Source organism: Scyliorhinus torazame, chromosome 6 (assembly GCF_047496885.1).
Source record: "Scyliorhinus torazame isolate Kashiwa2021f chromosome 6, sScyTor2.1, whole genome shotgun sequence".
In the NCBI taxonomy this organism is placed as follows: Eukaryota; Metazoa; Chordata; class Chondrichthyes; order Carcharhiniformes; family Scyliorhinidae; genus Scyliorhinus; species Scyliorhinus torazame.
Genome location: NC_092712.1, coordinates 206,430,642 through 206,443,940, shown reverse-complemented (window position 1 = coordinate 206,443,940; position 13,299 = coordinate 206,430,642). Strand labels below are relative to the sequence as shown.

Genomic DNA, 13,299 nt, shown 5'->3' with positions numbered 1-13,299 from the left:
TGTCCTTTTTAAAACATATATCATTTTTATGTAAATTATTAAATGCTATTTTAACAAACAGCAATAACATTATGATATTTGCAGGTATTATTTGATCACATGGGTTGCTTGAAGAAGTATGAAACTGTACACGACATCTTGAAGGAGTTCTTTGATTTGCGGTCACATTATTACCATCTGAGGAAAGAATGGTTGTCAGGAATGCTTGGAGCAGAGTCTGCAAAGCTAAACAACCAAGCTCGGTTCATTCTGGAAAAAATACAAGGAAAGGTTTCAATTGGTAAGGATTAAAGTATAAGATCAAAATTTCCGCAATAACTTTCAACAATTGGAATTTTGTACAGTCGTTGTTACTTTGAGCTGTTCTTTGTAAGTAATACCATGCTGGATAAATTGCTTGAGTGAAATTTCAACCTATGCAATCTCAGATGTCCCTTAGGGGCTCTTGCGGGAACTCTTAAGTCAACTAAAGTAGTGAAGGAAGGAATGCTCCCTTTTTTTTCTTCTCTTTCTCACCATGCTTGGCCCACCCCTCTCCTGTCCTGATCAGATATGGATTAGCATGAACTTCTGATATTGTGAAAAAAGTGAAAGTGAGTTTAAACCAGGATTCAAACTTCTAGTTAAGAGCTCAATATTGCAGTTACTCAACGTTTCATTACATCTTATTTTAATTTATGATTGTTACTTGGAACTTGGTAAACTGTGAAGTTCTGTAAAAGTGTTGCACATTTCCACTTGCCAGCGAATGTTTCTTGGAAGTATGTGAAAGGAATGATCTAGGGCATGTGTCCAAACTCAGGGGCAGGAGCATGACAAGGCTATTTGGGGGGTGGGGGTGAAACATTTGGACAAAACTGGCTGTAATGCATGATGAGGTTATGTCTGCAATAAAGAAAAATCTCTATTAATGGGACTGTGGATTCTCTTAGTCCTCTCAACAAGTAGAACTACTAACTGCTCTCTCTCTCTCAATTATGGCATCCTCAGCAATCAGTTCTACCTTGCAGGTATTTTCAGTATACCTCGGGAGAGGGCAGCAAGGTAGCATTGAGAATAGCACAATTACTTCACAGCTCCAGGGTCCCAGGTTCGATTCCGGCTTGGGTCGCTGTCTGTGCGGAGTCTGCACGTTCTCCCCGTGTGTGCGTGGGTTTCCTCCGGGTGTTCCAGTTTCCTCCCACAGTCCAAAGATGTGCAGGTTAGGTGGATTGGCCATGATAAATTGCCCTTAGTGTCCAAAATTGCCCTTAGTGTTTGGTGGGGTTACTGGGTTATGGGGATAGGGTGGAGGTGTTGACCTTGGGTAGGGTGCTCTTTCCAAGAGCCGGTGCAGACTCGATGGGCCGAATGGCCTCCTTCTGCACTGTAAATTCTATGTTAAAATTCTATGAATGAGTATCACACAATTGATAGAAAAGTTATTGCTTCCTATTCTGTGAACTTTTTTTTTGGAAGGGCTGACCTGGATATGCATAAAATCTCACTAGAAGATGTCGGGAGCATCTCCTGATATCATTGTACGATGCACGCGATTTTGAGGTCAGTGGGCGGATGAGCTTCTGTCGACAATTAAAGGGCCAATTAAGGCCATTAAGGTCCAATCGACAACAAATTTATGCTGTCCGTGATATTTTTAGCTTGTCACACCGTCAAACGGGTGGGCAACTATTACATTTTTACTTTCTGGCTTGCCATCTGTGAGAACGCTTCAATATTATTTGCCAGTTCCCTGGTTGATGACATAATTGTTGCTGGGCACCTGGAAATCCCTTGATTTAGCCCCAAATTCAAACTGATATTGAGAATGGCGAAATCTGCACCACAGAAATAGCTAGACTATTTGTGGGCAGCTTTCCTGAAGGTCACAGGTGAGTGAATGCCATCACTTCACAGCTGACAGCAAAGTCCAGGCCCATATAATGCAAATGTGTCAAAATTTGGTAGCCGTAATTTTAAAAAAATGTCCTGGAATATTCTGTTAATATTCAAAGTTAAATTTCTTATGTTGGAAGCAGAGTAATGTTAACCTTTTGTTTCCAAATTTTGCAATACTAACTATACTTAATAGATTGTTTCCTTTATCGCAGACCGCATGAAGGTATCTGAGAATTTATTTGTGATTCGTGCAAAAAAAATGTTGGTATATGAATGTTTTTTAAAAATTTCTCTTTAGAGAATAAATCGAAGAGGGATCTTTATCAAATGCTTGTTCAGCGGGGCTATGAATCCGATCCGATCAAAGGCTGGAAAGAAGCTCAGGAGAAGGTAAAATTTTGTTTTGCTGAAAATACACTAAGCAGCTGGTTATGTTAGAAGCATGAAATGCTGTCATCTACCCAACATTTTAGCCACTATTGCAGTCAATGACAATTTTTTTTTATTGGTAACTCTTTTATGCAATGTCCCTTTTATATTATTTCAAGAGATCTGTGAGCCTGGAATATGCCTGGGAAATTTCAAACTTTTGTCTGCTTCGAACAGCTGTGGCTCCTTAAACATTCCTAAAAAAGACTAATAGGATTTCCTAGGTTTGAGTAAATGGCTTTTGTACAGATAATTGATTAAATGATAGTCTGCGTTCCTCCCTCAAGCTTTACAATAACTGACTATGGGTGAGATTCTTTCGGAGACTTATGTTCTCCCACCAGAGGAGAATTACTACCGATTTAAGTTACCCTGGGAGCGCAAATCGGGAAGCAATTCAATATTCCTTGCCATGGCAATTTATGCATGGTGAGAAACATGAGGGAATTCGGCTATCGGGCCACCATTTTAAGCGGGTGGCCCAATAGCGAAGTCCCGTGGCTGGCCACACCCCTGCATGCAAATCATCCGCCTGGACCCTCTAACTGAAGAGACCCCCTAACTAGAGGGACCCCCTGATGATGGGGACACCCAACAGGGACCCCTAACGAAAAGGACACGCCATAGGGCCCACTGACTAATGGGACTCCACCCCCCACCCTTAAGCCCACCCCCACCCCACCACCACCACAAGAAAAGAGACCCCTGTCTGGAAGCTGGAGAACAGTCCCAAGACCGGGACAGTGAAAAAGATTACAGCTGTAGCACATACCTGGAGCTCCACGTCTCCATTCCTGGAAGGAGAATAGCTGTGACCTGTGTTTAAACACCTCCGCTCCATCAGCTGTACGCCATTCATTCATTTCTAGTAGTGGGCTGTGATTGACAGCTTCCACAAAACAGCCTTGATTCATTCATCACTAGATTCCCCGAAGTCAGAGCCTTGATTCATTCATATCCCTTCATGGATGAATGACCCCACTGTTTACAAACATCAACCACATCAAAGAAAGCTAAGTGCATTCCAATCACTCAAGTATGGGGGTGGGGGGGGCTCCCTATTTTCTGGGGAGGTGTCAAAAATACAACTGTATTTCTAATTATTCACTTTTTTTGGCAAAATATTTTATTAAGGCATTTGTATCATAATTCTAACAAAATAAGCAACCACACACCAAACCAACAACAAAACCCAGCCAACATGGCTTACATAAATAACTCCCCAATTCCAATTCCCCACCAACCTTCCCCCACCTTAGCCAACTTATCCAACACCTCATGCCTCCCCTTTGTCCCCTCCCCCCAAAATCCACTGCTGTCAGCTTAATTTTTTCCAAAGAAGTAGATAAACGGCTGCCACCTCCGGCAAAACCTAGAACAATCTCCTCAGGGCAAACTTAATCTTCTCAAGACTAAGAAACCCAGCCATGTCACTGACTCACACCCCCCGAATTTGAGGGCTTTGAGTCCCTCCATGTCAACAAAATCCGTTTCCGGGCTACCGGGGAGGCAAAAGCCAAGACATCGGCCTCACTCGCCCCCTGGACTCGCGGGTCTTCTGACACACCAAAGGTCGCCACCACTGTACTCGGAACCACCTTTATCTTCAGTACCTCCGACATGACGTCTGCAAACCCCTGGTAGAATTCCTTAAGCTTCGGACATGCCCAAAACATATGGTCATGATTCGCCGGCCCACCCGCACAGCGCCCACACCTATCCTCCACCCCTTCGAAGAACCTGTTCATCCAGTCGTGTGCACCCTGTGGACCACCTTAAATTGTATCAGGTTAAGCCTGACACACGACAAGGACGCATTGACTCAACTCAGGGCGTCCTTCCATAACCGAGCCTCCAACTCCCCACCCAACGCTTCCTCCCATTTCCGCTTTACCTCCCCTCTCTGGGCTCCCTCCCATTCCATCAGCTCCTTATAAATCTCCGATACCTCCCCACTCCCGCTTTTGACGCCACCTTATCCTGTAGTCCCTGGGGCAGTAGGTGCGGGAAAGTTGATACTGCCTCCACACAAAGTCCCTCACCTGCAAGTAGTGAAATCCATTCCCACCGGGCAGCTCAAACTCTTCCTCCATCTCTTCCAAACACGGAAACCCCCCATTTATTAACAGATCCCCAAACCGCTCAATCCCCGCCCGCTGCCACTCCCGAAAGGGACGGGGGGCTCCCTATTATGGGGCCCAATGGGGGTTTCCCTATTAAGAGGGTCCTTGCCAGTTATCCTATTAAGGGTGTCCCTTGCTGGGGGGGTATCCCTATTAAGGGGATCTCTTGGTGGGGGGGGGGGGGGTGCTTTCTGTGGGACAGAGAGGGATGCAGGGGACTGGTAAAGGAGGGGTGGGCAGGTAAAGCATTGTGGAGTGGGGGTGGTGGCCCTCGGAGGACTTTGGTGGCAACTCACTTCAGGAGTTACCTCCTTGTCCCAAAATGAGGATCACCATGTCAGGTTCAGATTTGGTGAGACCTGAAGTAATCCCCGCCCACGAGATTGACAGCCCAGGGGACTGGAGGATCACGGAGGACTGGAGAAAAGATCACCGGGCCTGCTAAGTGGATGCAAATGGGTCATTAACACCTATTTGCATTCATTTACATCCTCCCGCTGGCACGTGTGTGCGAACCTCAATCCTGCTGCCAGTGGGGGGCTTCGGAGCATCGTGTTAGGAACAGCACCCGCCAATTCCGATTTTTCCATTCTGCACCACCTCGGGGACCCCACCGTGGGCGATGGAGAATTCAGGCGTAAGTTTGCAACATCGATATTGAGTTTTTAAAATTTAAGGTACCCAATTCTATTTTTTTCCCAATTAAAGGACAACTTATCGTTGCCAATCCACCTACCCTGCACATCTTTATGCTGTGGGAGTGAGACCCACGCAGACACGGGGAAGTGTGCAAACTCCACACGGACGGTGACCCAGGGCCAGGATCGAACCTGGGTCCTCAGCCCCGTGAGGCAGCAGTGCTAACCACCGCGCCACTGTACCACCCCATCTGTATTGAGTTAAACCAGGTTCAATATCCTGATAGGCACCTTTTGGGGGGAAAGTATTTTTAGTGAGCATTTCATATTTCATATCAACAGTTACAGATCAAGACAAAACCAATATTGAGTCATGCTGGGATGGGGGGGGGGGGGGGGGCGGCTGTGGAGGGGTCTGCTGGGTTTGTGCTCGCCTCTGTGGTTACCCTTTGTCTACCTCTGTTCTCTCCTTCTACTTGTCTTGCGTATCCCGTGGTGTCGAACAGGAGTCTGCAGCTTTGGGTGGTGCTGCCGATCGCCAGCCGAGATGGGTCTCCGGCGGGCGAATAGGGAGGCAAAGTCTAGGACATCTGCCCCTTTCCTCATGAAGAACTCTGGCAGTTCTGATATCCCAAAGACCGCCACCAATGGGCAGGGCTCCACCCTCACCCCTTCAACCCTGGACATGGCCTCCAAGAACGAGGTCCATCACCCGACAAGTCAGAGGCAAGATCAGAACATGTGGGCATTGTTAGCCGGGCCGCCCTGGCACCGTTCACACTTATCCTCCACTTCCGGAAAGAATCCGCTCATTCTTGTCCTGGTTAGCTGCGCCCTATGCACCACTTTTAACTGCCTTAGGATTAGCCCTGCGCATGTGGAGGTGAGGTTTTCCCTGTGTGGTGCTTCAATCAATCCAGAGTCCACCTCTTATCTCCCTGCCTAGTTCTTCCTATCACTTTTCTTGTCCAGAGATGCACATACCTCTTCGAGTAGTCATCCATACATGTCGTAATAGTTCCCATCTCCTAGTTCGCCCACGCTAAGTAGTCTGTCCAATAGTTTGTTCTGGTGTCTGGCGGAATGTCGTTACTTCCTTACGGAGGAAATTATTGATTTGGTTGTACCATAGCTCGTTCCCTTTTGGGACCTGGAGCTTGTCCATCAGTTCTCCTAAGGTTGCTACTCTGCCTTCTAAGTATATGTCTCCACTTTTAGAAGGAGGGGGTCCGTTATTTCAGCCTCAGACTGAATGGCCAAACCTTTAAAACAGAGATGAGGATGAATGTCTTCAGCCAAGGGTGGTGAATCTGCGGAACTCTTTGCTGCGGAAGGCTGTGGAGGCCAAATCACAGTGTCTTTAAGACAGAGACAGATAGGTTCTTGATTAATAAGGGGTTATGGGGAGAAGGCAGGAGAATGGGGATGAGAAAAATATCAGCCATGATTAAATGGCAGAGCAGACTCGATGGGCCAAGTGGCCTAATTCTGCTCTTATGTCTTATAGATTGGATAAGCTTGAGTTGTTTTCACTGGAGCAAAGAAGACTGAGTGGTGACCTGATCAAGGTGTACAAGATAATGAGGTGCATGGACAGGGTGGATAGGGAGCAGCTGTTCCCTTAGTTGAAAGCTCAGTTAAGACAGGACACTATTTCAAGGTGAGGGGCAGGAGGTTTAGGGGGGAGTTAAGGAAAAATATTTTTATCCAGATGGTGGTGACAGTCTGGAATGCATTGCCTGGGAGGGTGGGAGAGGCAAGTTGCCTCACATCCTTTAAAAAGTACCTGGATGAGCACTTGGCACGTCATAACATTCACAGCTATGGGCCAAGTGCTGGCAAATGGGATTAGATATTCAGGTCAGGTGTTTTCATGTGTCGGTGCAGATTCGATGGACCGAATGGCCTCTTCTGCACTTCATTATTCTGTGATGAAGATCGGGAGGAATCTGAACCAGAAAAAAAGGAACCTGTGCAGTACGTTTACCTTAATTGCCTGCACTCTCCCCGCTAAAGAGAAAGGGACCGAGTCCCACCTCTGCAGATCCCTTCCTACGTCTTCCACCAGACTCGTCGGGTTCCATTTGTGGATCCGTGCCTATCCGTGAGCTATTTGGATCCCCATGTATCGGAATTTGGTCTGGGCAGTTGGAACGGAAACCTCCCCAGTTCTGTTCCCTCCCCTCGCGTGTTCGCATTGGAGGTTTATAACCTGAGAAGGTTCCGAACTCCCTCAGGAGTTCCATTATTCCTTCCATGCTGGCTTAGGGGGTTGAGACGTAGAAGAGCAGGTCATCCATGTGGAGTGAGACTCTATGTTGTCTGTCTCCCCTCCGAATGCTTCTCATTGAATTTCATAGAATTTACAGTGCAGAGCGAGGCCATTTGGCCCATCGAGTCTGCACCGGCTCTTACAAAGAGCACCCTACTCGAGCCCATGTATCTCCCCTATCCCTGTTACCCAGTAACCCCCACTTAACCTTTTTGGACACTAAGGGCAATTCAGCATGGCCAATCCACCTAACCCGCACATCTTTGGACTGTGGGAGGAAACCGGAGCACACAGAGGAAATCCACACAGACACGGGGAGAACGTGCAGACTCCGAACAGACGGTGATCCAGCCGGGAATCGAACCTGGGACCCTGGAGCTGTGAAGCAACTGTACTGACCACTATGCTACCATGCTGCCCACCCCTCTCCATCTTATTGAAACTTACAAGATACTTAAAAAACTTTAATAAATATATTAAAAAAAAAAAAGAAACTTACAAGATACTGCGATGCTGGGATAGAGAGGACTTGAAGAGGATGTTTCCACTAGTAGGAAAAACTGGAACACCCTAGTGTTCTAGAACTAGAACAAGAGCGCAAAGCCTCAGACTGAAGGGTCAAACCTTCATGAATGTCTTCAGCCAGAGGGCGGTGCTCTCCACCTCTTCGATGCTCTGAGAGCGATCGCCAGTGGCTCAATTGCCTGGGCAAATAGTATTGGGGCTAGAGGGCATCCCTGCCTTGTGCCTCTGTGCAGCCTGAAGCATCCAGACCTGGTGGTCTTTATTTGTACGCTCGCCATGGGTGTGCTATACAATAGTTTCACCCACAGGTGAACTCTGGCCCAAACCATTCCAGTACCTCCATGAGGTACCTCCATTCAACTCTGTTGAAGTCCTTCTCTGCATTGAGGAGATGATCACCTCTGGTGCCCTCTTCCCGGATAGGGTCAAGACCACGTTCAGGAGGCGCCTGATGTTCGCTGTTAGCTGTTTACCCTTGACAAAGCCCGTCTGATCTTTCGCAATTACCTCTGGTACACAGTTCCCCAGCCGCCTCAACAGGATTTTCACCAGCATTGTGGCGTCCATGTTCAGGAGTGAGTTGGTCTGTATGATCAACACTCCATTGGGTCTTTGCCCTCTTTAGGGAGCAGTGACAGCAAGGCCTGAGCCAGCGTTGGTGGCAGGATTCCCCTTGATAACGAATCAATGAACATCTCCCGCAGGTGCAGGGCCAGTGCTGGCGCAAATCTTTTGTGGAAGTCAGCCAGGAATCCATCTGGCCCTGGCACCTTTCCGCCTGTAGTTAATACTCTGCATGGCTTCTTCCAGTTCTAGCGGTGCTTTCAGGCCCTGTCCTTTACCTTCTGCCCGACTGGCATGTCGAGGAACTGCTTCATCGGGGCTCAGAGCTGTACAGCTCCTGGTAGAATAGTGCAAAGGTTTTGTTAATATCTGGAACTGCGATTAGTTTACCATACCTGTCCTTCACCTGCGTTATTTCCCTTGTGTCTCCCTACTTTCTCAGCTGGTGAGCCTGCAGGTGGCTGGCCTTGTCTCCATGCTCAGAAAATGTCCCCCATGTCTGGCATAGCTAGTTTTACTGCTCTCCTGGTGGAGAGCAGGTCTTATTCCATTTGTAGTATTTTCCCTCTCCGCCAGTAGTTCTACAGTTGGGACTGTATTATTGCTGGTCCATCTCCAGTATGGAATCAACTAACTGTTAGCTAGATGCCCTCTCCTTCCTATCTCTGAGAGTCCTGTATGCTATAATCTCCCCCATATCACTGCGTTCAGTGCCTCCCAGAATGTGGAGACCTCCCCATTCTGGTTGCGGTTATATATCCGTCGATGGCTTGTGATATGTTCTCACAGGATGCCTTGTCGGCAAGGAGGGCTGTGTCCAGCCTCCATGGCGGGTATTGGACCCAGCCCGTCTCCCACCTCACATTCACGTAGTGTCAAGAGTGGCCAGAGATTTAAATTGCAGAGTATTCCGCCCCTACCACCCCTGGAAGCAGTGATTTCCCCACTACAAAGTAGTCGATCCTCATGTAAACCCTGTGGAGCTGGGAGAAGAAGGAGAACTCCCTCTCCCTTGTGTCTGTGAACCTCCATGGGTCTACTGCCCCCATCTGCTCCATGAAGGTGTTCAGTTCTCTAGCCATGTTCGACTGTTTCCCCGATTTGGGGCTGGATTTGTCGGTCCTGTATGAAGTTGATGTCATCCGTCCATGTCTTTCTTTCTCACTTTCACGCTCACTCTCATTTTCTCTCACCACCCCTCCAACCCCCCAAAGACATTTACAAGCACCACTGGTACCACTTCCAGGACACTGCTCACCATGATGTACAGTTCCCCGGGTCCATAACCGTCTTTGTCGCTGTGCATTTCTTCCTCTTATTGATCGGTATGGCCATCCTCCTAGCCCTTGTCCCGTAACACACTTGGAATGTCTGCCCCACCATCTCTTTCACAGGCACCGTTTTTAAAAACTCCTAGTTACCAGTGACTTTATTGGAGAAACAATCAAAAAGTTAAAACAAGAAAGAAGTGTTTTTACCTTTGTATTATATCCTGTTAGTTACCCTGTTCACTCGGGTCCAAAATGTCTGTTCCTTTTGCTGGTCTGTCAGCTCATACTTTCAGCAACATGATGGGCAAAACATTTTAAGTGCAGGGGCAAATCTAACTAATAGTAGACACCATCAGTGCGGTAAAGTCCTAGCCCAACACTTTCCTGTCCGATGGCTGGCTGTGGGGTTAGCACATGATCGTTGTTCAAAAGGATTTTTACTGGAATTCTTTTTTTTAATTGAACTTTGTCTGGCATGATATGATGTTGCCTTTAACATAAAGGGCTGGGTTCTACACCGCTGATAGCGGAGTTTCCGATGCAGCGAAGAACCCAGTATCAACCAAATACTGATGCTCCGGACCCCCACTGGCAGCGACATTGAGGTTCGCGGCCCGTGCCAGCAGGGGGCTGCAGATGGGTCAAATTAACATTTGCATCCTATTAACAGGCCGGGCACCGGATTCTCCAAGCCCGCGTGAATCTCGGTCCTCTGGGCCGGGATTCACATGGGTGCGAATTGATGCAGGTATTTCCTAGCATGGCCCTGGCACGATGAACCCCACGGTGGGCCAAGGGGGTAACTCTTTTAGGGTGTTGCCACCAAAGTCCATCGGGTGGGCACCCTACCCCCCACTTGAAACCCCCCAATAAGAGAGACCTCTCACCAGAAACCTCCTCTCCCACCCCTCCCCCTATTACAACGACCTCTGCCTGGAACCCCTCAATTTCAGAGGCTCCTGCGTGGAAGCTCCCCATAAGAGAGAACCCTCCCTGGAAGCTAGAGAGCAGTCCAGACCGAGACAGTGAAAAAAAATAACGGCTTTAAAATGCACCGGCTGGCTCATGCGGAGGCTAGTTTAGCACAGGGCTAAATAGCTGGCTTTGAAAGCAGACCAAGGCAGGACAGCAGTGCGGGTTCAATTCCCGTATCGGCCTCCCCGAACAGGCACCAGAATGTGGAGACTAGCGGCTTTTCACAGTAACTTCATTTGAAGCCTACTTGTGACAAGCGATTTTCATTTCATTTCAAGAAGCAGCACCTGTAAATTCTTAGAAAGGGAAAACCACATCAGCTGGGTTTAAACCTGTCATTTTTGATCTGCAAGGCATTCATTCATATCAATGTGAAATTGATGTGGGGGGTCGGGTCACCCTTGTACTGTTGTTGGAGGGGGGGGAGGGAGATGGGGGGATGGTTGCCGATGGTGAGAGTCACAGGGGAGTCCCTTGTAATTCTTGCCATGCATAAATTTGCACGGCAAGAGATGGTGAATCACCTCTGATTTGCGTTCCCAGGACAAGCTCAAATCAGAGACAGTTCATCTCCAGCGGGAGAACATAGGGCTAGATTGTCCGATTTTGAGGCCATGTCCGGAGGAAGTGTCTAGTTCTATGACCAAAAAATCGGCACTAATCCTCCGACCGGTGAGGGGCTAGCAGCCACGCCACATAATACAAAAGGCCTTCACAGAATAAATGGCCGGAGAATTGCTGGGTCCGTGGCCACGCATGTACTTGCCGACGACCTGCAGCGGTCGCACCGTACCACATGGCGCCGGCCGCGTGCGGACCCGACCTGTCCGATAGTGCCACCTGGGCACCCCAGGCCGCCCCCCACCAGTCCCCCCAGCCCTCGCTTAAGTCCCCTCGGCCAGCGGCACGACTCCCCTCGACTGTGGAGGCGCTGGACACAGTCCACACAGAGTTCATGACAACTGAGAGCACACATGTCCCGCGCTGTCGAAACCTCTGCCCATCGGGGGGCGGGCATCAGGATAGGGCCTTCAGGTAACGACCCAAGGCCATCCCAGCGGCATGTGGAGTACACCCCGATGACGCCGATTTGGAGGGGGCAGAGCATCTGAAAACAAGCGCTGCGCCCGATTCGGTCGTAACCAGGATTCCCCACTCGATCGCCGATTACGATATTGCCGTCGGGCAACTGAGAAACTCGCCCATATTCTCCCATATGAGAATTCCGGCCAATGGATGCGAAAGTTGGAGGAATTTTGGACCCGTAGCCTGGTTAATACATCGATTAGCATTTTGATTCCATGATCATGTATCAAATTCTGCTTAAAAATAAATTTGGGTGCTCTTCCCTACTACTTCCACTTTTTTTATTTGCAGACAACAACAGAAGAAGAGTTGTTGGAAGTAGATGACGGCACTTCAAGTATTTCGGGTGCAGGATCTGGGCCAGACTTCAATTACATCTTGAACATGCCTCTTTGGGCTCTTACAAAGGAGAAAGTAGATGATCTACTAAAGCAGAGGGATACAAAAGTAATGCACTGACTTCATTATTGTAATACTTACAGGCCTGTGCCTCTAAATATTGTGCCTAGCTATCTTTTATATGTTGTAGGGAAAGGAACTTGATGATCTGAAGAGAAAGAGTGCTTCTGATCTCTGGAAAGATGACCTTGCTGCCTTTATTGAAGAACTTGATGTAAGTTTAACAAAAGCATGCCTACCAATATGAGTTCTTATTTTAACTAAAGTCAAACTAGGATTATCCATCTTAAAAAATAGATTTTTTTCATTTACTTGTGATAACATTACCGTGTTGCCTGTCATGGCGAATCGGGAAACCCGCAGGAGACGGCTTGAAACTGATTGTTGTCCCGTTAATGGGATGCAGATGAAGGCCCAAGGGCGAGGAATTCTTACTAAGGCATGGGTGAATGAGGGTGAGGTGCACAATTGCAACAAAATAAATTTGCAGTCGATTCCCCCAAAGGTGGTTCCTGGAAAATAAATGTAATTTTCTTTATCAAGGAGGATGCATTTAATTTCATATTGTACTTGCATAAATAAACCCCTGTACATAAAGCATAGATGCAGATCTTTACTGTCTGTGAGAAACTGCCTGCAAAGCTGACAGTTCTTGTTCAGAAGAAGTGATTTTGTGGGATTGCCCTGAATAGGAATTATGCATTTAACCAAAACTATATGCTTGTATAGATGAACTTTAATGAAGCCTTAGTTCAGACCAGGGTGAATAAATAATTTAACAGGATCTAATGAGTTTGAATATAGTTGATTTGCAGTTAAAATGATCAGCTGAATTCTGAATGGCTTTTTAGCTTCAAATGTAGAGCAGTTTTATTTGTTATGAATAATCACTTATTAAAAATAATTTATTTCTCAATTTTAATGCAGCGTGTGGAAGCCCAAGAGAAAGAGGATCTTCTTGTAGGATCACTTGGTAAAGCAGTTAAGGGCAAGGTTGGTAAACCGAAAATAAAAAAGATGCTGCTTGAAGAAACTCTGCCATCAGTCCATGGTAGGAGAATTGAACCAGTCATTAGTCTTGCTATGAAGGCAGATGCCACAAGAAGGATGATCAAGAAGAAAGGAAAGGCAAGTTAAAA

General features: G+C 47.4%; 1 protein-coding gene across 6 annotated transcripts in view; it reads left to right on the top strand.

Moving 5' to 3' along the window:
• Positions 1-13,299, top strand: part of LOC140425238 (DNA topoisomerase 2-beta-like) — a 254,600-nt gene that overhangs the window by 152,453 nt on the left and 88,848 nt on the right. For all 6 annotated transcript variants that reach the window (XM_072509323.1, XM_072509327.1, XM_072509325.1 and 3 more), the window contains 5 exons: positions 85-280; positions 2,177-2,268; positions 12,053-12,208; positions 12,291-12,374; positions 13,088-13,288. In XM_072509323.1, the coding sequence (XP_072365424.1) occupies positions 85-280; positions 2,177-2,268; positions 12,053-12,208; positions 12,291-12,374; positions 13,088-13,288 (729 nt within the window). The remainder of the gene's footprint in view (positions 1-84; positions 281-2,176; positions 2,269-12,052; positions 12,209-12,290; positions 12,375-13,087; positions 13,289-13,299) is intronic.